At 42.8% G+C, this 24266-nt stretch overlaps 1 protein-coding gene across 1 annotated transcript in view; it reads left to right on the top strand.

Moving 5' to 3' along the window:
• Nucleotides 1-1478: 1478 nt before the first annotated feature.
• mettl22 (methyltransferase 22, Kin17 lysine) overlaps nucleotides 1479-24266 on the top strand; it is a 37066-nt gene continuing 14278 nt past the window's right edge. The window contains exons 1-6 of the mRNA XM_067233462.1: nucleotides 1479-1540; nucleotides 14144-14289; nucleotides 15152-15386; nucleotides 15739-15869; nucleotides 16092-16132; nucleotides 22632-22776. Coding sequence (XP_067089563.1) covers nucleotides 14184-14289; nucleotides 15152-15386; nucleotides 15739-15869; nucleotides 16092-16132; nucleotides 22632-22776 — 658 coding nt within the window. The 5' untranslated portion in view covers nucleotides 1479-1540; nucleotides 14144-14183. The remainder of the gene's footprint in view (nucleotides 1541-14143; nucleotides 14290-15151; nucleotides 15387-15738; nucleotides 15870-16091; nucleotides 16133-22631; nucleotides 22777-24266) is intronic.

Genomic DNA, 24266 nt, shown 5'->3' with positions numbered 1-24266 from the left:
TTACATTTCAAATTGAATTTTGGTATCTATTTGCTGGGGCATGTTTTGAAAATTAAATCTCAAATGTCTATTTCTTTTTCATTTTAATTAAGTGAAAGATTGAGCACTCTTGAAGAAGAAAATTAAAATGCAAATAGGATGATTGATTACTAATTTCATTTATGAGTCAAATAATGCAGCCACATTCTTAAAATTCAAATGCATTTCTGGAAATGCATTTTCATTTGAATTTTGGTGACGATTTGCTTCCATATCTTGAAGGCACAAAGGTTTGAAAAACCATCAGTCAAAATTATATTTGATTTATTAACACAGATATTGTGGCAATGTGGACATTTACATAAATACACTTCTTTCAGCCATTTTGTACTGCATTCCTTATTCAATTTAAGAACAGTTTCTTTCCATCTGCTACTGGCCTCTTCAACAAGGCCAAGGACTCCCATTGACATTCATTCACTTATTTAACTATTATAAGTCCATCTAATGGCAATTCAGTATGCATAAGCCACTTTATCTCAGTATCAGTATCATGTTGACCATTCACGCTGCTCATTCTATTATTTTTATATATATTTTATTTTATATTTAAATTGTTGTATTCTTAGATTGTTTAGTTCTTAGAAATAGTTAAACTTTTGTACTTTTACTTAATTTAAGATCTGTATATGTTTAGTGTTTTGCACCTCCCTGCCACAGTAAATTCCGTGTTTGTATAACATACATGGCGAATAAACCTGATTCTGAAATTTGACCCTATAGAAAGACATGTATTCTACAATTCCATAACAAATTTCAAGTCGATTGGATCTATGGTTCATGAGGAGAAGAGTTTTGAAGGTTGTACCAAATTTGGACTGTACAAGAAAATTCATAAGTCTGACAATATGGGCCCTTGAGGATTTTTTGTTCCCCATGAGAATTAAGGCATGTCTACCAATTTACAGGCATTTTGGGCTTATGGGGCGCTGGAGAAATCACGTAGACTTTGGGGGTGTTTTATAGCGCCACCTATGGGCGTACATGGGCCATTAGCGGTCTGGGAGTAGTGAGTGACCTGTTATATCATTGGGCCAAATTTGAAAAAATCGGGTCAACCCTCCTACCGGAGGAACCCTAATAAGTACACTGCTAGTATACTTTAAGTAACATGATAATAGTATACTTTTTATACTAAGTATACTTACAAAATAAACTTGAAGTATACTTATTTTTGCAAGGGATGTCAATGTGACACAATGTATTTAATTCATAAAGTCATAAGCGACCATTTTCAATTAGAATAAACAACGACGATAATTTGCCTAATGTCGTGGTTTCACTAAATGTGTAAAACATGTGAATTGTAAATGATTTTCTCGCATTAAATATTTTGCATAGTTCATATCCACCTCATACTTCCAAACCCTAGCTTTGTGAAAAATACAAAATCTAGTCATTTTGGTTCCGGGATGTTGTCCGTTTCTGTTTGTTTGCATGGCGTATTACTATGTTGCACTCAACCCCAGGACTTCGACGGACGTGGTTGGTGACATTGGAAGTACGCACATCTATTTGTTTCTTTTTCGCAGTCTCAGATTTGTTTGCATAGCGCTTATCACACCTTAATGACACGATTGTATGCCAAGGTAGTATTCCTTGTAGTTTAATTATTCCTTTGCCCGCTTAGTTGTGACAAGAACGCTAGTGCTAATATAGCTAGCTACCTGTCCACGCCCCTTCATTCATTCACTAGCCTACATCTGCCCAGATGCTAGCTTGTCTGCTTGTGAATTGGATAGCTAACAAAGGTCCATTTAGAATAAAACATAAGCAAGTGCGCTTGTGTTCAGTTTAAAGGCAGTCCCTCCAGTCTCAGAAGAGAAGCCTCGAGGTAGCTGTATTGGCGAGTTCGCTAGATACAAATTTGTGTGGGCTTTAGTGGATTTCTTGTTTCATACAACTAGTGTTGCTCAACTTCGAGGAAGAATCTCTCGTCCATAATTTAAAATCCTTCGACTTCTGGCCTCCTTTCGCCGATGTAGTGAAGTGAATTACGATCGGGAATCTTCACACGGTGCTTGAATGCACACAGCGTTTGAATGCACTTTGAAGTGACCGGCGGCATGTTCCACAAAGATTCAAGAAATGTAGAAAATGTTATTTTGATTGAAGGCAGAGTGTGTGTGATGTGTCAGTAGCATGAGCTTTGTATATGTATTGCATTGGGAATTAAGGATGTTTTGTGTAATTACTTTTTAGCCAGAGGCACTTTGAACCTTCTTCCTGATGGTAATAGCTCAAAGCTTTGGTGGAGGGGGTGGGAGGCATCCTGGATGAGGAAGTTGGATTTTCTTTTCACTGCTTGTATAGGGCTCAACGGTAACATTTTTTGCCACTTGCCCCACTGGGCTGGTGGGTTTGAAACTTACTGGCCCCAAGACAATTTTTACTGGCCCCCCCCTCCAAAAGCTGTAATTTATAATTGTTACAACAAAACCAAAGACTTATAAGTTATGTTATTCTGTTAACATGTTTAACCATTTATTAAACACATCCTGGATATAAAAAGAACAAAAATGAAATCACATTTCGAGTGATAAAAAAGGTAATAGTCAGCAAAACAATTGACTTTTAACCTCAAACATGACGTGCTCTCTCCCCTGCTGACAGCCATCTCTGCACAACTCTGTCTGGCTTTAACTGTGAAATCTCTGGTTCCTCAACCCTAATATATAAAAGCGTCCATAGCATTTCATCAGTATGATACTGAGTACCCAAGTCGACACCATTCTTCTGCTGCAGTTCAATAGCCCGGAGGAACGAGGCGAACGGCTGGCCCGTCTTAATTATGTGATATGCCGTTGTTATAAGTCGTGCAATAACACGATGGACATCTGCATTTAAATTCCTGACCAGCATGGTCAACGGCCTGGAAGATGGATTGTCCACCACCCGCTTAGCTGTCACGCAAACCAGGTGCTGTCTGCTATTAGCATGGCTGGTCAGGGATTGTTTTTGAAAATTGTTGGTGCCTGTGTAAAAAGATCCACTTTTGTATGCTTTAGACGGGAACATACGACAGACGACATAGTGCATCTTAGTTACATTCAAAAAGTCGCTTCCGTTTGAGCTTGTAGCTCTCCTTTGCTGCCATCTTCACTTCAGTGTCAGTTGTTAAAAATGTTATTGAGATTAGAGAATTACAATTTGACAACCACTCGTCACTCACTACTCAACTCTTGTACCAAGGTACTTGAAACTATCAACCTGTTCCACTACTTGCCCTTCCAGTCTCAATGGTGTGGATAGTGGATGGGGAGTATCAAGCAGTCGGCCCCTATGGCAACACAGTTCCTTGGTCTTGGTGATGTTGAGCTCCAGTGAGCTTCTCTTGAACCAAAGTGCCATTGTGTTGACAGGAGCTTAAAGCAAATTTAAGCCTGGCATGTCAGTTACTTTCCCGTTTATTTGGTTAAAAAACTCGCATTATGGAGATGGCCTCCGATTTAATTTTTTTTATTTGTATTTTACCGTATGGCTTGGAAGCATCCTCCGTCATAAATAGAAAAGCTACCTATCTCTGGCGGAGCTGTGCGGAGGGTCGTGTCTGGGACGCTTCTAAAACGCGCCGCGGGGCGTCTGGCACGAACTGCACCATTGAATAAAGTGGCTGCGATCAGCTCCGACAGTTGCGTCCTAGCCGTAACGCGCCGCAGACATGTCCTGTGTGAGGGGGTTAACATCTAGAAAAAATTCTGCATTTGAGTTTGAGACTATTCATTAATCATGTAGTAGTAGTCTGCACTCATTGTAGCGGTGGCTGCTGTGCTGAAATAATTAGCCCACCCTAACAGTGCATGTTCACTACAGCGGAGCGGGCAGCGCAGGCTTCCAATTCATTTTCAATGAAGCCAGGCGTTAACGCTTGCTTAGGGCATTGTGGGAAGGCGAGCGAAGCGTTGCGTTGAAGTATCTCAACTTTATGCAGGGCTTGACATTAACTTTTTGAGGCACTTGTCCTTTGGACAAGTACATTTATGTTTCACTTGTCCATGCACAAAAGTCACTTGTCCGGGTAAAAATGTATATTTTTTTGTGGTGGGCATAGATTATTTTTTTAATCTAGATTAATCTCACTGTAATCTTGGCGTTAATCTAGATTAAAATGACTCATTTGAAATCCGCCCAAGGCATTCAGAATATGTGTGCTACCCAAATAATGACTAAAAGTAAGTCTTTGTGAATGGGTTTCTCAAGCCAGGTGGCGCATTAGACCAGGAGCTCATCTCCTGTTTCCAAAATGCATCACAAACTGCTTGAGAAAGCTGTTATACTATGGTAATTGGTGATGAAAATAAATTATGTTCAATAAGATATACTTGTGTTTATTAACTGTTTATTAGATTAGTTAGCTTGGCTGATAGAGCTGTGCTGACGGGCTTGCCTCGGTTGCACTCAAACATAGTAGTTTGACGACGACTCTTCCCCTGCGCTACATCAGTGCTTGGCCCGGCATCTTCCGCATTAGCTTAGGGATGCTTTGCGTTTAGGTGGTATTTGAGACCGGAAAAACTCCTATAGTAAACTAATTCCGCATAGCACAAGGTGCAAAAAACCTTAGTCTTGTCGAGGTTTCCATTGGGAAGCTTCTTAACCTTTTAAGGAGTGAGTTCTAAATATTACCGACGCTTCCACCAGAGTGAGTTATTTTTCCAAAACGGAAGCTAGCTAGTTTTAGTTAGCTTCCGTTACCTAGCAACCTAGCATAATACTCGTAGCAATGCTACTACCTGCTAGTGTTACTTGTTAGCCTCCTAATTGTAAATTTTGAAGCCATTCTATAGCGTTTGTCATATAGTTTTTGTCTATCGGAAAATAGTCGGTTGGAATGTTCAGAATCACACGTGTGACGGTACTCTGTGGGGCCCGCTTTCGAACGATCACATGTGTGACGCTACTCCTTAACGGGTTAAAAATACATTTTCCCTGAAGCAAACCAGGCGGCTTCATAGCTGCATCCATGTTAGCACGTCACATTTGATGTGATAATTTCATACACAAGGCATACACACAGGTTCGAAGACTCGTTCTCGCCCCCCTACAGTGCAATTCGGCTAGGTATACATCCGCGCTAAAATATCAAGGTGAAAGTCATCATAGCTTGCGAAGTATAGACCAATTATCACCCTACGTCACGACTGTCAAGCATGCTCCACTGCGCATGTCGGATGCAAAAGATGAACTTCTCCCAGGTGTAATACACTTGGAGTGTCGATCAGGTCATCATATATCTCTGGCCACTGGATTTCAGGGCTTGACATTAACTTTTTGAGGCTCTTGTCCTTTGGACAAGTACATTTACGTTTCATTTGTCCATGCACAAAAGTCACTTGACCCCGATACCTTTAAATAGCCTGACCAAGTAATAGGGCAAAACTAGCCTGGCTAACGGAGGTCACTTTCTCAGGCAAATGATGAATGAAGCAGGCTTGGTTAAAGAAATCCGAGATGCTGGCTATCTTCAGCAGGCTTGTATCTACAAAAGGCAGTCCTCCCTGACGTTTATAGTGTAGAATGGAGTGAAATACAACATTGTGCACACTCTGAGCAACCCGAGTCTGACTGACGCTAACAACGTCAAAACAGTGTAACGGGGACGCAGTCTCACTCAGATTGCCAGTTTTACACATCACAAAAATAATCGGACCATCTGGCAGAATTCCCATATCTCTTGAAAGCTGCCCTGCTCGACTTTTTAGGTGTAGAATTGACAGTAAAACTGTAAAATGATTAAATTTGTGACATGACGTTAAGACATGGCTGCCTAAGACTATGCGACATTCTCACTCAAATTTCAAGACTTTCGTAACCCAAATCAAAATTCTGATGTGACAGATCAATAGGGAATCACTTTCTCTCTTAAAGGATGCCCTCCTCGACCTTTTTGGTCTTTTTAAATCGAACTATATGTATAATCCGTGTACTTCTCTAGCCATTATAAAGGCTATCCTTTCCCGGTTTTCTGCAACCACATTGCGCGCGCATCCCGAATGTTTACAAACAAATAATTGGTCTATTGACCCAGCTCCCAACTTTGAGAATAGATTAACGGCGATATATTTTTTAGCGCCGATAAAAAATAACGCGCTGCGCGCATTAACGCCGATAACGGCCCACCACTAATAATTTTTATTATTATCATTTATATACATGTTTTCATTCCCTTCTCCCTTTATAGGTACATTTAAGTTGAAATAACGAGGGTGTAGAACAAAATGGGGAGAAAGAAGAAATGGGTGATGTGACAGGGAAAGACAACATAACTGGAACACTATTCGTCTTCGGGCCGACGCCTTGATTCCCAGGGGTTAAATCCTGGGCGGTGCTGCCTTTGGCTGCAGGTCCACCACCTCTCCACCACCAATCCAGCATCAAAGTCTTGCAACTTTGGGCCCTCTACCGACAGAAAAATCAGCCTCTAAAGCTGTACTGAGCTGAGGCTGGTCCTCCAGTCAGATTTGATCCGTTTCATGGTTGAGAACCCTCTTTCACACACAGCTGTGCTGACTGGCAGGAACAAGTAAACTTTCAGGAGTGTCACCAAACTCCTGAACCGTTCACATCTCTCATCTGAAAAGATAAGAAAAGATAAGGTTATATTTTATCGGTCTCATTTGATGACAGCAACCGTCCTGAATGGCACCACGTTTTCCTTGTCTCACTTATCCTGTTTTAGGATACTTTAACTGTTAACACTACTCTGCCACCAGGAGGTGTTACATATAGAAAAGGCTATCGAGAATGAACTCCTACAGTAATCATTCAGAATTTGTGTCAATTTCTTATAGTAGTACACACACACACCTGACTTCAGAATATTTAAGAATGTGTCCCTCATTGGAACAGATGTTCTCTCCTGGGCAAACACCTTGTAGTCTTGAAAGTTGGACATTACATCTTCTGTGCTTATGCCCTCCCTACACAGGAGGACACTGAAGTGACTAGTCAGTGCCCTCAGATATTCCTGACCACTCTTCCTGAATTGAGCACTGACGTCTGACCTATCCCATTTGGGCCAGCAAGAGGGATCAAAGGCCTTAAATTTACTGACTGGACTGCCCCTTTGAAGGTCCCTCAGCTTCTCCTCTAAGTGAAAGATGATGGCATCTGTTTGGATCAAAACATAATCATTTGAGTTACACCATTGCCACTACATTAAATTAGAGTGCCAATCTACATAATGTAACTAACACTACATTTCTTCTTACCAATCACGGCAGCTCGTTCTGCTTCCAAGCTCGGAACAGCATGTCGAACCTGGAACTGCACTCCTCTATATTCTCCATTTGTCACTGTTCACTGCCTCGTAGACTTTGGCCATCTGTGGACCCATTTCTGTCTTGAGTGCTGTCAGGTTCCAGTAACATGTCTCCAGGCTTTCAACCGCTTGACACACTGTGTTGTTGTCTTTCTGGAACTCTTTGCTCAAAAGCGCAAGATGATCAAGTGCGTCACACATGAAGTGTAGGAAGATTAAATGGTGCAGGTTCTTGAGATACATGTTTCGCTCTTCCAACAACAGCTGATGATGGTTTGGGGCTCCTTTCCATGCTTGCCATGTCCTCAAAATGGGCCAGGAGGACAGAGTAACTATGGCATACAATCTACAAAAAAAGAAAATCATGATTACATAATATCCATTTCGCATTAATCGTGAATAATATCTACTGAAAAAGATGTAGTTAATTTAGCACTGACCTTTGTTGCACGATGCACATATGGTAGCCATCGGGCACCATGGAGGTTTGACGGCTTCAGTACCTTCTCCTCCAGGGCCTCAGCAACCTGGTGAAGCTCCCTGAGAGCCTTGGGGGAGTAGTGGTACAGGTAATATAGGTTCTTCAGTGTATTCTGAAGCTGGACCATGTTGGTATTTTCTTTAATTGCTTGACTCACACCCAGCTCCAGGCGATGAGCTATGCAGTGTATGGAGATGAGGTATGGGATGTCCCTCAGAAGCTGCGCTGCCACCCCATTGCTGCATCCGACATTGACTGCTGCTCCATCGCTGCCAAATCCCACTAGCCGGTCTTTCCAGTCATCAATGCCAGCTTCTTCAAATGCTTTGAAGAAAAACAATAAAAGAGAAGTTGAGCACCATTCATTAAAATGTAAACATGAAAACATAGATATTGCATTGCAAAAACAAACCCCTCTGGATTAAAGGAGTTGCAACCAAATCAGGTTCACTTGTCAATTGCGTTGTTTATTCCAATATCATAATGATATTTGAAGTGAAAACACTTGTGCACAGTTAATCTACCATACAACCATTCCACATTACCTGCATAGATGGCATCCAGGATCCCAGACGCATTTCCTTGTTTAACAGCCTGAATAGAGAGGAAAGCATTTACTGGACCTTCGTCTGCCATGAAGTGGACATAGACAGCTTCATTTTCAACGGTGCCACCATCAGTTGCCTCAGCAATCATGATGGAGAAGTGTTTGGCTTTCCTCAACTTCTCCATGAGCTTTTCCCTCTCCACATCATATATGTTACAAATGAAGCTGCAAAGAACAACATTATTATGTTAACACTTTGGGTAATGCACACAAGAAAGCATTGTTCGGCTACTGGATTTGGTCTGTGTGTGACATACCGAGCACAAGCTTTGTCTGATTTGTAGCTGTCTGGGAGTGCCCCACCGGTCCTGTTAATGAGCCCATGAAGTTCAGGAAATTGAGTGGAGGGTTGCGCCTCCTTTGCAATGTAATAGGCTGTGTGCATAACATTCTTCATTTTATTAAACATTGCCGGGTCCTTTTTTTTTTTTACTCCTTGGACTACAGCTGGCACTTTTGCATGAGGATCTTTTGCCTTCTCAGCAACAGCACAGTGCTGGTGGCGTTTGCTGGTCCCGTGGGAGAGCAGTGTGTCATGTCTGAAGGCACTTGTCTCTTTGACCAACGAAGATGAGCTGTAATATTATACAAATAATATAGTTAACAATTTAGGTGTTATTTGTTACATACATGTACACAATTTCTGCAGAATGAAAAATGTTCTGTTATGTACTGTATTGCAGCTTTGTCCCAAGACTCTAAAGACCTTGAAGCTAATTTAATGCTCAACACTTGAACGGGGGCTTATTAACTGTGTTGTCTCGGTTACATTATCAGGGCTTGGAAATACTGTGACTTTCTAAAGTAGGCAAATGGCTAGTAGAACATAACATTTCATAATAATTTCAGTAAATCAAACAGCTGTACGACCCAGTGAAATGTTCTATAGGCCTACAGCAAGCAAACTAACGTTAGCTAGCATCACTAACGACATTGGCTAACTCAACTTAGGCTATATATCCTCAGTATTTGCAAGCTAGCTAAACTTATACTATATAGAAAAAACTAATTTTGTAGACATAACAATACATTTTGCCACTGTTTTCTACAATTTCACTTTCTACCTGGCAGAGATTGATTTACCAAGGGATCCTTTAAAGGTGTAGCAACTTTACAGTTGAATATTAGCTGATAACTGTAGCTCTACATTTAACCGATACAAGGTACACAGCTGCCGACGCTAGCTAGCTAACGCCACTTGTCAGCCAAGTTGGGTTGTCCCCGGCAGACGCCGCAGAACATCACTCCTTCTTCACAACGCACCCAGTCGAATTCATCACTTCAGCTTTTTACAAATGCCCTTTCCCTTTTTGACTCATAAGGTTCTGTTGTTGTTTGTTTGTAATGTTTGTTCTTCTTGGTGTTTTCGCTGGCACTTGGCCGGGCTGCGGAGCTTGAAGAAACATAACTCTACACTCCTCCACCACTGTTCTTCTGAGGCGGATAAAAATGTAGCAGTATGTTTCAAATGGGGTGCTAGCCACAGATCGTTCGCAAGAGTGATGAAGAACAACCCTAAAACCCTGCCTTATATAAACTTTAGATCAAATGGTTCTTCTGATGGTCAATCCATCAATGTAGCAAACTCTGTGATTGGTCAGCACTGCTCAGTGACAGTTTGACTCCATACCAAGTGTCCCACAGTTCTTTGATGTGGCATCTCTCCCCAAACCAGTAGATACTAAAGCCACAGGAGTTCACCAGTCAAATGGTCAACTGTCCTTTGTGTGGACATCTTCAAACAAGTATTTAATTAACAACACCCATGCAACAGGAAGGGTCAGAGCAGCTTGATCAGTTCATCTATCTTAAACTGCTCCCTCAGATCACAATAACAATACAATTGAATCCACATTGTCTCCAGACCAGCTGTCTCATCCTCCCCAGGTGTCATAAACTGCAAATGGCATCTCTACCAAATGGAGTTGATTCAACATTCATTGTATCAAGCTTCTTAACCAACTGTAAACTTCTCCTAAAACACATTCATCATATATAAAACACACACATTATAACTGTATTCCAAATTTCCACCACAGGAGCGTTAACCGCTAGCGTTGGCCAATCGGATTGGTTTCTTGTGACGTAGCAACCGTTGGTCATGGTAAACCTTTCTCAGTTTCAAGATGGAGGAGAAACTTATCGTGTGGCTGCACACCCAGTCCTGTTCAGAACAAAGTTACGTAATGTGACGAGCCTGAATTTAAACATTACATTCAAATAATAATGCATGGTGCAGGGTTGCCGATGTTGTCAGTGTACGTGAATGTTCTGTGCCATGCTAGCTCGCTAGTCCAGCTGACACGACTGGTTGAGTGACTGGTGGCGTAACATGTAGTCTACTGTGATCTAGCACACAAATGTTGTGTAAAAGTTATATTTTGATCGATATTGTGAGTACAAGAACCCACGTTTGCACGCTTGGCCATGTCTACAACAGTAACCTTAGAGAACTACAACTCTGTCTTAACCCTCGTGCTGCCTTCGGGTCACATGACCCAAAGGTTCATAACGAACCATCGTTGTGTTTACCCAATTTTACCCAATACAAAAACAAATAAAAATAATTTTCTTTTAACCATTCCAATGTGGGGGGTCTGAGACAGCCCGACAGTTAAAAGAAAATGCTTCACTTTGTTTTTGTATGAGGTAAATTTGTCGCAATACGACGGTGGGTCACAATGACTGATGGGTCAGAATGACCCGAAGATAACACAAGGGTTAAGTTGTCTAACACGCCCCCGAGCGTGGTGTACTGTGGGAAGGCAAGCGGTGCAGATCGTTAAAAAAACGCTGTAGTGGACACGTACCGTAAGTCTTTGGTGCTACAAGCTTCCCTTGTTTATCCTACTATTCCGACACTTCAAGGGCGAAGTTTGATATTAGCTTTGGCAGGGGCATCAATAGTTAATGCAGTTTTTTTTCAGTATTCATTTCAGTGCAAATAGAGTTTTTTGTGCTTTATGTAGGCCTAATCTAAACATTACCTTGGACTCATGTTGTCATTCTGTGCAGTCAGACATCAATTTGTAAGTTTGGTACATTTGTGGTTTGTTTACTATGCAATTCAGAATCAGAATCAGAATTCGGTTTATTCGCCATGTATGTTATACAAACACGGAATTTACTGTGGCAGGGAGGTGCAAAACACTAAACATATACGAATCTTAAATTAAGTAAAAGTACAAAAGTTTAACTATTTCTAAGAACTAAACAATCTAATAATAAAACAATTTAAATATAAAATAAAATATATATAAAAATAATAAGAATGAGCAGCGTGAGTGGTCAACATAGTGCAAACGGATACTGAGGTAAGGTGGCTTGTGCATACTGTAATTGCCATTAGATGGACTTGTAATAGTTATATACGTGAATGAATGTCAATGGGAGTCCTTGGCCTTGTTGAAGAGGCCAGTAGCAGATGGAAAGAAACTGTTCTTATGGCGTGAGGTTTTGGTCCTGATGGACCGCAGCCTTCTGCCAGAGGGGAGTAGCTAGAACAGGGAGTGACCAGGGTGGGAGGGGTCGGCCACAATCTTCCTCGCACGCCTCAGGGTCCTCGAGGTGTGCAGGTCCTCGAGGGTAGGCAGATTGCAGCCAATCACCTTCTCAGCAGTGCGGATGGTACGCTGCAGTCTGCTCTTGTCCTTGGCAGTGGCAGCAGCGTACCAGATGGTGATGGAAGAGGTGAGGATGGACTCAATGATGGCTGTGTAGAAGTGCACCATCATTGTCTTTGGCAGGTTGAATTTCTTCAGCTGCCGTAGGAAGTACATCCTCTGTTGTGCTTTTTTGGTGAGGGAGCTGATGTTCAGTTCCCACTTGAGGTCCTGGGAGAGGATGGTGCCCAGGAAGCGGAAGGACTCAACAGTGTTGACTGGGGAGTCGCACAGGGTGATGGGGGTGAGTGGGGCTGTATTCTTCCTGAAGTCCACAACCATCTCCACTGTCTTAATAGCATTGAGCTCTAAGTTGTTCTGGCTGCACCAGGTTGTCAGCTTCCCACTTATAGTCAGACTCATCCCCGTCAGAGATGAGCCCAATGAGGGTGGTGTCGTCCGCAAACTTCAGAAGTTTGACAGACGGATGACTGGAGGTGCAGATGTTGGTGTACAGGGAGAAGAGCAGAGGGGAAAGGACGCAGCCCTGAGGAGATCCGGTGCTGATGGACCGGGAGTCAGAGACTTGTGTTCCCAGCTTAACGCACTGCTTCATGTCAGACAAGAAGTCTGTGATCCATCTGCAGGTGGAGTCAGGCACGTTCAGCTGGGAGAGCTTGTCCTGAAGCAGGGCGGGAATGATGGTGTTGAAGGCAGAGCTGAAGTCCACAAACAGGATCCTGGCATAGGATGCTGGGGAGTCCAGGTGCTGTAGGGTGAAGTGGAGGGCCATGTTAACGGCGTCATCCACAGATCTGTTGGCTCTGTAGGCAAACTGCAGTGGGTCCAGGAAAGGGTCCGTGATGGCTTTGAGGTGTGCCAGCACAAGGCGCTCAAAAGACTTCATTACCACAGAGGTCAGGGCGACGGGTCTGTAGTCACTATGTCCTGTTGGCCTTGGCTTTTTGGGCACAGGGATGATGGTGGAGGACTTGAGACAGGCTGGCACATGGTATGTCTCCAGGGAGGTGTTAAAGATGTAGGTGAACACCGGAGACAGCTGGTCAGCGCAGTGCTTGAGGGTGGCAGGAGAGACACAGTCCGGCCCAGCTGCTTTGCGGGGGTTCTGCCTCTTGAAAAGTCTGTTAACTTCACCCTCCTGAATGGAGAGAGTCGTCACTGTAGAGGGGGTGAGGGAGGAGGCCTCGTGGGTGGGAAGGGGTAGGTCAGGACTGTCCAATTGTCTTTCAAATCTACAGTAGAACTCATTCAGGTCATTGGCCAGGCGGGAGTCGTTAGTGGAGTGGGGGGCTCTGGGCTTGTAGTTGGTAATCTGCCTGAGCCCTCTCCAGACAGAAGCAGAGTCGTTAGCAGAGAACTGACGCTTCAGTCTCTCTGAGTACAGTCGTTTAGCCTCTCTCACCGCCTTGCTAAACATGTTCTTCGACTCCTTGAATCTGTCTCTATCCCCACTCCGAAATGCTTCCTCCTTCTCTGACCTCAATCTTCTGAGCTCTGCTGAGAACCAGGGCTTGTCGATGTTGAAGTTCACCCTGGTGCGTGTTGGAATACAGCAGTCCTCACAGAAGCTGATGTATGATGTCACAGCCTCTGCGAGTTCATCCAGACTATTGGTAGCAGTCGTGAACATATCCCAGTCAGTACAGTCCAAGCACGCCCGCAGATCCTCCATAGCCTCACTGGTCCACTGTTTTGATGTCCTCACAACAGGTTTACAGAGCTTTAATTTTACCCAATACAAAAACAAATAAATAGCATTTTCTTTTAACCTTCGCAATGTGGGACAGCCCGACGGTTAAAAGAAAATGCTTAACTTTGTTTTTGTATGCGGTAAGTTGTCGCAATACGACGGTGGGTCACAATGATTGATAGGTCAGAATGACCCGAAGATAACACAAGGGTTAAATAAAGGTAAAAAAAAACAACTAAAAAATAGCACAAATCTGTGGTCTCTTTTCACTGCATCCTCTAAAGCAGAATCTAGAAAGCAGACAAAGATTCCAATGTGGGGTTTATTTTTGCAAAACAATGGTCCAAAGCTCACCATACTGCACACACTTAGGTGGACCTCCAATCTGTTATGTAAAAATGACCTGTGTATGTGTTTGTATGTGTGTCATCCAATAATTTAGGAGCAGTATTCTGGAGTACCAGAGCCATGCTAGGGCAGCAATGGACCAGATCACATACCGCCATGACACAGTGCTGTCAGATGTACACATGCTTCTTCCAAACGCACGCCATCTTATGACACGCCTCAACCGTGGGGGACAGCCAGGTATTCGACATGCCCTCTGCACAATGGTTTGTTGCCACACTCAATGACTCACAGCCCTAATGAGCCCAACAGATGATGGCAGGCATGATATAGTCCGAACAATGTTTAAAGAGTAGAAGAAACCTTGAGCTCATGGCTCTATACTAAATTGGAGCTTCTTAGATCAGACGGCGGCCTTTATGCATATTTGCTATTTCTTTACGAGTTTCACATGTAAGAGACTGACGATTAGCTAAACATTTACTTTTTAAATTAGTGACACAACCTACAATTGAACATCTTTATTTGAATATGGAAACACTTTTTATTTAAAAAACTTCACATATCGCAAACATTATACCTCGTTCTGATGAAATCATTGACAGAGAGCCATCCCCTATTAGCCAATCACTGTGGGCATAGTTAGTAAACTTGTTGACATCATCCATAGCAACAAGGTTAACCCTGGCCTTTGTCTTAGCTATAGATTTCTCCCTATTCCTTTGTTGTGGTTCAAAAAACAGGGGATCTAAAGTGTTTGTTTTCCCCTTTTGTAGAATGGTTTGGTTGGGTTTGAATTTTAAAGGATGTACTTGCTGTATTGACCCTCTTGAAGTAATTTCAAATTTGTACATGCACTGTACGATTGATTCTTTGATATTATGTTCACATTGTATGTATGGTTTTCCATTCATCCTACCTTCTTGTTTATCCAAACCCCCCAAAATACTGTAACTGTGTTCAAATTTCAGAAGTTTTTTACTTGATATCAGGTTTCTACCATGTAATTTTGCACTCTCCTTCATTCAATTCTATGTCTAAAATTCTGTTAACTGCTAGGGCACTTGTGTTTTTTTCCGTTTTGTTTCGTCTCTGCCTCCAGTCTTCATTTCTTGGTTCAAGATCATCTGGGAAGATGGAGAGAAGCAGGAAGCGTGCAACCCTGCACCCCTTTCCAGCAGGGAAGATCTTGAGAAGGACACACAGGAGAGAGATGCCAGCGGCGGAGATACAAAGGGGCCCGACGGAGGCGGGAATGAGACAGAAGCCGAGGGAGGAGGAGCTGGGGAGCCCGTGCCGGTGCTGGATGATGATGGAGACCTGGAGGTGGCCCGCAGGTGGTGATCCTTGCCTCAGCTGTTAATCCATCCTTCCTCGTGACCAGACATATCTTAACTAGTATTACTGTTATAAACTAGATAAACTGTTATGGTGTTTGTATTAGTATCAATTAATGAGTTTTCTCCTATTTTACTGGCACTACCTCAACGTTCACACAGATAACATTTACATTTAGTCATTTAGTAGACACTCTTATCCAGAGCGAACATTGAATAACGTGAACCTCTTAACACCCAACAACCTCTAGGTATAGAATACAGTAGGACTTGTGTGTGTGCACGACAAGCATGCTAGTTAGACCTCTACGCAGGGGCTACTAGCTAATGTTGGCCTCTGATCCTACTTAAGGCCCAGAGAGAGTGTACCCATGGAGGGAAGAGAGGGCAGAGTGTTCCCAATCATCCTCAGCCAAGCTTCAGCTGAAGATGAAGAGGAGGATGAGGATGAAGATCAGTGCCCCAGAGATGTCATCAGGATAGGTGATATGTCGAACTACATCTTCATCGATATGAGTAACTGTACTCCGTCACTACACTTACTACCATAGAACTAGTGTGTGTGTATTTAAATCATGTCATGGTGTGTCATGTGTCCAAGCCTCAACCGTCTGTGTGTACTCTTTTGAGTAAACCTGTGTTTGTGTGTGTTTGAGCGCTGTTTAGGGACATTGTGTTTAAACTGTGCGTCCCATATGTCCTCAGAACACACCATGGCCACGCCACTGGAAGATGTTGGAAAACAGGTCAGTCAAAGCTCTTTTAAAGTTACTTTTTTCCCCCTGATTTATTTTTGGGGTACATTTCACACCACGAACAGGGATTACTGATGCAATTTTACACCAAACTGCCTAATTGGTGTATCGTCCTGTGTATGCGATATAGAGAAGGCTAATTGGTGCCCCTGCCAGTGTTCCGTGCTCAATGCTATATCATTTTCACTGTTGTTGAAAATCATGCCTGAAGAGTTGAAAAGTCGTTACTGTGGCTTTTGGTTTTCCCAGCTTACAACAAACTCTTTAACAGCGATTGGGATCTATTTGTATTCTGTCTCTTAAATTAAAATACCATTGTGTAGTGTGCAGGGCAACTTGAACGTGCAATTGGAAGAAGATTATAAGTTAGTTTTGTGTAAAGAGCAACTGTTGCCCTGGTCAAGAAGACAAATCAGTGTGAAACCTCTATATGTAATTGTAAGCAATGTCACGAGTGGGCAATGAAGACCAATTGCAAGCATTGTTATTGTATCATAGCTAGAGCCCGACCGATAAAGGATTTTTCCCCTAACAGTTATTTGTAGTCATTTTTAGCAGACATTCTTATCCAGAGCGACTTACAGTAAGTACAGGGACATTCCCAGAGGCAAGTAGGGTGAAGTGGATCCAGTGGATCTCATCCTACCTGTCGGGAAGATCCTACCAGGTTTCCTGGGGAGGCAAACTGTCGGGCCCTCGCCAGCTCTCCACTGGTGTCCCACAGGGCTCCGTCCTTGGACCCCTCCTCTTCTCTCTGTACACCACCTCACTTGGACCAATCATCACCTCCCATGGCTTCTCCTACCACTGCTACGCTGACGACACGCAGCTGTACCTGTCGTTCCCCCCGACCGATCCGGGGATCTCAGCTAGGATTGAGGCCTGCCTCACAGACATCTCCGCCTGGATGACCGAGCACCACCTCCAGCTGAACCTCGCCAAAACAGAACTTCTCATCATCCCGGCTAAACCCTCCATCTCCCACGATCTCTCAATCACCCTGGGATCTGCGACGGTGACCCCTTCATCCTCTGCCAGGAACCTTGGGGTTACCATGGACGACGAGCTCTCCCTCACGGCCCACATTGCTGCGGTCTCCCGGTCGTGTAGATTCACCCTCTACAACATCCGGAAGATCAGGAGATACCTGTCTGAGCACTCCACCCAGCTGCTAGTCCAAGCACTCGTCCTCTCCAAGTTGGACTATTGCAACTCTCTGCTCGCTGGTCTCCCAGCATGTGCAACCCACCCTCTTCAGAGGATTCAGAACGCGGCGGCCCGCCTGGTCTACAATCTACCCAGACGCTCCCATGTTACCCCGCTCCTCATCTCTCTCCACTGGCTACCTATCATGGCCCGTATCAGATTCAAGACCCTGGTATTGACCTTCCGAGCAGTGAACGGGACTGCACCCGTCTACATCAAGTCTCTCCTGCAGCCTTACACCCCCACCCGCCACCTACGGTCTTCTTCAGACAACCGCCTGGTGGTCCCACCGCTCAAGACCGCCCGGTCCCAACACAAGCTCTTCTCCTGTCTGGCCCCCCAGTGGTGGAATCAACTCCCCACCTCCATCAGAGACACTGACTGTCTCTCCACCTTCAAGAAAAGGCTCAAGACGCACTTGTTCCGGGAGTACAACGGTACTTAGGAACGGTTCGCTTGACCCGATGTTAGTTTCCTCAAGGATCACAATGACTCTTGCTTAGAGACTTGTTGCTCTTGTGGTTAGTGGTAACTGATTTAAATTTTTGGTTCTCGCTGTGATATATTGTTTTATTACTGTTGCTTGCTTTTTCCCACAGGTACACTTGCACTTATAGCTGTTCATGTTGTTTGGTTGTGACTTGTTTAACTACATGCTCTTATGGTTCTTCCCTTTGGCACTTACTTTGGTTGTTCACAATGTGTGCTTCATGTTTTGGCTACTCGTGATGTTTTTTGGCTATCTTGTTGTTATGATCAGTGACCTATGCACTTTGTAAAGCTCTCTCTTGGAAGTCGCTTTGGATAAAAGCGTCTGCTAAATGAATAAATGTAAATGTAAATGTAAGTGCCTTGCCCAAGGACACAACGTCAACGCTGGCAACCTTCTGATTAATATCCCGATTCCTTAACCCTGTAAGACCCCTTGTTGTAATACTACAACGTCACCTTTAGCTCTCCAAAAAACACATTTTCCCCATTTTTTGTATTGCCTTGCAATGCCATTGGATACTAAATGTGTATATAGATCTGGCTATAAGGCCATGAACTCATTCCACCAGCCAACTTTCCTGGAAGCGAATCTCCTTGTTTCATTTGACTGGATATATCATCATTGAAGTAAGTAAATTCCATGAAATAATTTTTTGGGTGCTTGTTAGAATATGTAGTTCATGTAAATACTAAATTATTGTAGAATTCATGCATCACATTTGATTTTCAGCTTGTTTTGTCTTTGTTGTAACTTTACAACGTTGGGTCAAAATGGTAGCTAAAATAGAAATTGCACCTTGCACTCTACATGGAGACATTACACTTCTCGAATGTTCAGATACAGGATAAATACTTACAAAAATATAATGTATTTGATGATTCACACTTTACAAATGGGTTATTTGTTATAATTTTCAGTTTAGACCAGATTTGAAGATTTCTAAATCAATGTTATTTCTATGTTAGCAGTGAAATATAGTCAACTGTTTTTTTTTTATTTGGACTTTGCTTGTTTGCCCAAATATCTGCTTGTTGCACAAGGCAAATACTGTTTGTGGAATGCTTTGGAGGATGGTTGTTCAGGGAAAAGTGTAAATGTTTTGGAATGTGGGGGTTGCATGTATGGTGCATTGTTCAGGGACAGGTGTGAATGTTCTGCAATATGGGGATGTAAGAGGTCTGGGGGTTGTATCTTCCTTTTAGAATGTTAAGTAGAGAGCACATTAGGCTAGCCAGACAGTATTGTGTGCCTTCAGTGGAATGTATTGCATGAATAAGATTTATTTGCATTGGAATTAGGTATACTTGAACATACTCTATTATTTCCATTTCAGAATGACACCAGCAAGGAGAGTTTACGTCAGTGTGCATGATTTCATTGATGCTATCCAAAATGGAGAAAGTGATATTGACATGGAATCAGACTAGTGATTCGAGTGATGAGGAGGTGGTTGAAAATGTTGAGGAAGGGTGGAAAGAGTGGAGAGTGGAAAAAGAGAATCAGAGACCCACTGATTGTCCAACTAATGATGATGATGGTAAGGACATCGAGCAAACCAACACATACCAACCAAACCACAACATATGCGCTGTCAAGAGGTATGACAACAGGGCAGTCACACTTGTGTCATCCTTTGCTGGCATTGATCCTGTGCAAAAGATTCAACGCTCGAAAAAAAAAAAATCCTATATTGAAGTTGAGAGACCTCATATTGTGGGTGCATACAACAAATACAGCGGTGTGGATTTGCTGGACTCATTTGGAGCCAAATACAAGTTCCTCATGAAATTGCGCCGCTGATACAGTTACATCTTCTGGCACACTATTATCATTGCTGTGATCAACGCCTGTCTACTCTACAAACGGGACTGCAAGGCTCTCAATATTCCGAAGAAAAAGATGTTGAACAGGAGACTGTTTCAGGCGCAACTAGCTTCCTCTCTCATCCTGACAAACATAGTTGTCAAAACACCAAGTAGAGGGCGGCCATCTTCAGCCAGTGGGACATGGGGCATGTGAACCACCAACGGATGTGCACAGGGACATGGTCGCACATTTCCGGTGAAGACAACGAGAGGACACTGCAGACACTGCATTAATGGATATTCTAATACGCTCTGCAGAAAGCGCAATCTCCGTCTCTGCTTTTTAGAGGAAAGGAACCGCTTTTGGGACTACCATTGCACGTGAACAATGGACCCCGGGGTCTTTGAAGTTTTCATTCTGTTTTTATAATATTTGTCCATTTTTATTTTTTATTTTTTTTTATAAATTCTGATTCATCAAAATATGACTTGGGTGATTATTATTAATGAAATGTACTGTTATAGGGCTATGTAAGCAATCCACACTCCAAATTAACCATTAGTTGTTTTGTGTATTTGTTCTGACAGTTTGAGAGCAAATGCTGAAATTCTGCTCCCAACTAGGCCCAACGTTGCATTATTACAACGTTTCCCTAAAAACGTACAAAAACATATTTTTTGAATTAATCCTTAATTATCTTCATCAGAAGACTCATCTGACAAAAAAAAAAACATTATTTTTATGTTTGGGTCTAAAGGCCGATTTATACTTCTCAGTTTTTACGGCGACGGACACAGGGACAAGGAATTCCCCCCTCCGTGCCCTACGTGCACCTCCTGATTTTCCTGACTATCCGTCTGTCCGTCCGTCATTTTACGGCTGCCCCTTGGCTGTGATTGGTCCGTATTAAGAACCGCTTGCGGCGGGGGCGGGGTTGCCGTGATAAACAGGACGAACAGAATCCTTTGACCGCCATTGCTGTAAGTTTTTACAATTCATATTTCAGCTAAACAGTACATGTAAATCAGCATCTGAATTAAAATGTGACGAGAAATGGGCAGTGTAGTTGCTGAAAATGTGCGTATTTTATTGATGAAACGGCAAATTTGTAAATTTGCTCCGACTTCTCGATAACCTAGGTAAATAAACACTCGACGACGACTTACATTTACATTTATTCATTTAGCAGACGCTTTTATCCAAAGCGACTTCCAAGAGAAAGCTTTACAAAGTGCATAGGTCACTGATCATAACAACAAGATAGCCAAAAAACATCGCGAGTAGCCAAAACATGAAGCACACATTGTGAACAACCAAAGTAAGTGCCAAAGGGAAGAACCATAAGAGCATGTAGTTAAACAAGTTACAATTAAACAACATGAACAGCTATAAGTGCAAGTGTACCTGTGGAAAAAAGCAAGCAACAGTAATTAAACAATATATCACAGCGAGAACAAAAATTTTAATCAGTTACCACTAACCACAAGAGCAACAAGTCTCTAAGCAAGAGTCATTGTGATCCTTGAGGAAACTAACATCGGGTCAAGCGAACCGTTCCTAAGTACCGTTGTACTCCCGGAACAAGTGCGTCTTGAGCCTTTTCTTACAAAAAAACGTTGCGCCACCTACTCTTCTGGCGGTGAATTGTTTTCAGCACCCACAGCCTTCGGAGTACTATAAATTGAACCAATTCGTCCGACTCCGTCTGTCTGTCCGTAACAGAGTCGGAGAAGTATAATTCGGCCTTTACAGGGTTAACCACTCAGCCATCTGACTCCTGTTATTATTTCCTCACTAAAATAATATGATAATGCAGTTTAAAAATAAACGTGTTTGTTTTATTGTCACACCAGAACAGAGGAACATCAAAATATATTAGTTCTGATAAATAAAATGTATAAAAATACAAACTTAAGATATGAAACTTAAAGTCCTTTGAACAAAAACACAATAATAAAAATAAATACAAAAATAATTATATATATATATTTTTAAACATTCATATTCATTTATCGGCCATTATAAATACGATAGTTTGGAAAATGCTCTAATCAGGTCGGGCTCTAATCATAGCCACATTTTATCTCAACATCATACATATTCTAAGAATGCTACCTTCCCCTATAGGCTAACATTTGTAGCTACACCCATCATGGTTTACATCCTCTGTCAATGTGAAAACGCTCAAATAAAGTGAAGGTTTTATTTGTATCTTCCTTCCGTCTCTTTCTTTCTTGTACTATCCTCTTTTATTTTATTTTCCAGTTTTCTATTGTCCCTCATAACCTTTAATGTTTACATTTGTTCATTTTGCAGACACATCTCAAAAGCAGCGTGCATACAGTAACTGCAGCAAACAAGGACTAGAAGTTCACAGTTCTAATTACAGTGGTTAGTGCCATGTAACAGTCTTTGTTACGGAAATGCGCCTTAGTATACTTGACATGATTTCCAGTTGTCTGGACAGGTTAACGATTATATAATATTTAATTATTATAATATTAAATTATTATATATTATATTATATTATATTGTTTCCACCATGCCTGGTAGCTGAGATGTGGTTATTGTGGATAGAAAATACAGACTGTTCCTTGACTGACCACTGAAATACTGTAGAGCGATTCACTTCTGATCCTTGATCTTCTGCTGTACTTTTTATAGTCAATATTTCTACGTCACTTTGGATAAAAGCCTCTACTAAATGAATACAATTTCTTAAAAATTGCATGTTTATCATGCCACACATCTGCTATACCTAAAACATTTTTTAAATAAAATGATGTCCCCCCCTACGATAGAAGAAAATGTACTGCAAAGTATTCCAGCTGCAGATTTCTATAATTTAACAGAACTTATTGCTATAACAATAAATTATGCCATAATTCTGGATGATGGCATACAGTCATTTAAAAGATTCAGTATATCATTTTCATCATCACCCTACTATAAACAATGGTTATCCTCCATCCCCTTCTCTGCCAGGTTTGGAGAGCGGCATTCCTGTTGGCCGACCTCATTCTGTCTGAGCCTGCCACCTTCCGGGAAACTACCGTTCTCGAGCTGGGGTCAGGGACCGGGCTGACAAGCATTGTCATGGCAATAATGGCTAAAACAGTTTACTGCACAGGTTGTCCCTTTTAACATTTATGGTCACCCTAACCTTGTCTTTGATGTCTGGTGTACACATGTTATCAGGGTTTTCATAGAAAAAAATATTTTAAGGCCAGTAAATGGGTGTAAATGCCTTCTTGAGGCTGTCTCGATAACAGAAGACTTTCTCTTAGACAACTGTTATGCTTAACACTATGCCTGCCCTAGTCAATGGGAATTTAAAGGGGTTTGTGAAAGATGATTTTGTTTGAGAGGAGTTAGTTGGCCTAGTGTAGCAAAAATGTGTCTGTTTGTAAATATGATGAAAATGATGCTCTACTCCATCTGTGCAATACTGGTTGTGGGGAAACTTTCAAGGAACTTTAGCGTGTGCTCTCAAAAGTGCATCCGCTCAGTCTGCCATCTTGCCCCGAAACCCTCAGCTGACAATGATCACGTTGTCCCCAGTTAAAAGTATAAACACACAGGGACATCATAGACATGCAAAGGTCTGACAGATCCAGTTGTCCTAGCAAAATATGTGTTGTTCTTTATTTATTGTCAGGGCACAGTCCAAGTATTGCAAATATGAGAGGCAAGTGTAACTACTTTGTAAATTCAAAAAGTTTCTACTGAAATCCCTTTATTTATTACTGTGACATTGGGACTCCAGTCCCCAGTGTGGATCTCAGGTAACTTATGAGCAGTTGCACATATTGTGTGCTAACAACATTTTCGTTGTCGTCATCTGCCACTTGTCCGGGGGTCGGGTCGCGGGGGCAGCAACCTAAGCAGGGAGGCCCAGACTTCCCTCTCCCCGGCCACTTCCACCAGCTCTTCCTGGGGGACCCTGAGGCGTTCCCAGGCCAGCCAAGAGACATAGTCCCTCCAGCGTGTCCTGGGTCTTCCCCGGGGCCTCTTCCCAGTGGGACGTGCCCAGAACACCTCACCAGGGAGGCGTCCAGGAGGCATCCTGATCAGATGCCCGAGCCACCTCAACTGGCTCCTCTCGACGCGGATTAGCAGCGGTTCTACTTTGAGCCTCTCCCGGATGACCGAGCTTCTCACCCTATCTCTAAGGGAGAGCCCGGTCACCCTGCGGAGAAAACTCATTTTGGCCGCTTGTATTTGCGATCTCGTTCTTTCGGTCACTACCCACAGTTCGTGACAATAGGTGAGGGTAGGAACGTAGATCGACTAGTAAATAGAGAGCTTCGCCTTTTGACTCAGCTCCTTCTTCACCACGACGGACCAATGCAGAGCCCGCATGCAGGCGCACCGATCCGCCTGTCGATCTCGCGCTCCATTCTTCCCTCACTCGTGAACAAGACCCCGAGATACTTGAACTCCTCCCCTTGGGTCAAGATCTCCTCCCCGACCCGGAGATTGCCCTCCACCCTTTTCCGGTCGATAACCATGGCCTCAGATTTGCAGGTGCTGATTCCCATCCCAGCCGCTTCGCATTCGGTTGCGAACCGCTCCAGTGACAGCTGAAGGTCACGGCCCGATGAAGCCATCAGGACCACA

The sequence above is a fragment of the Osmerus mordax genome, chromosome 3 (assembly GCF_038355195.1).
Source record: "Osmerus mordax isolate fOsmMor3 chromosome 3, fOsmMor3.pri, whole genome shotgun sequence".
Taxonomy (NCBI): Eukaryota; Metazoa; Chordata; class Actinopteri; order Osmeriformes; family Osmeridae; genus Osmerus; species Osmerus mordax.
Note: the sequence above shows the minus strand (reverse complement) of the source record. Positions and strands in the feature narration are given on the sequence as shown.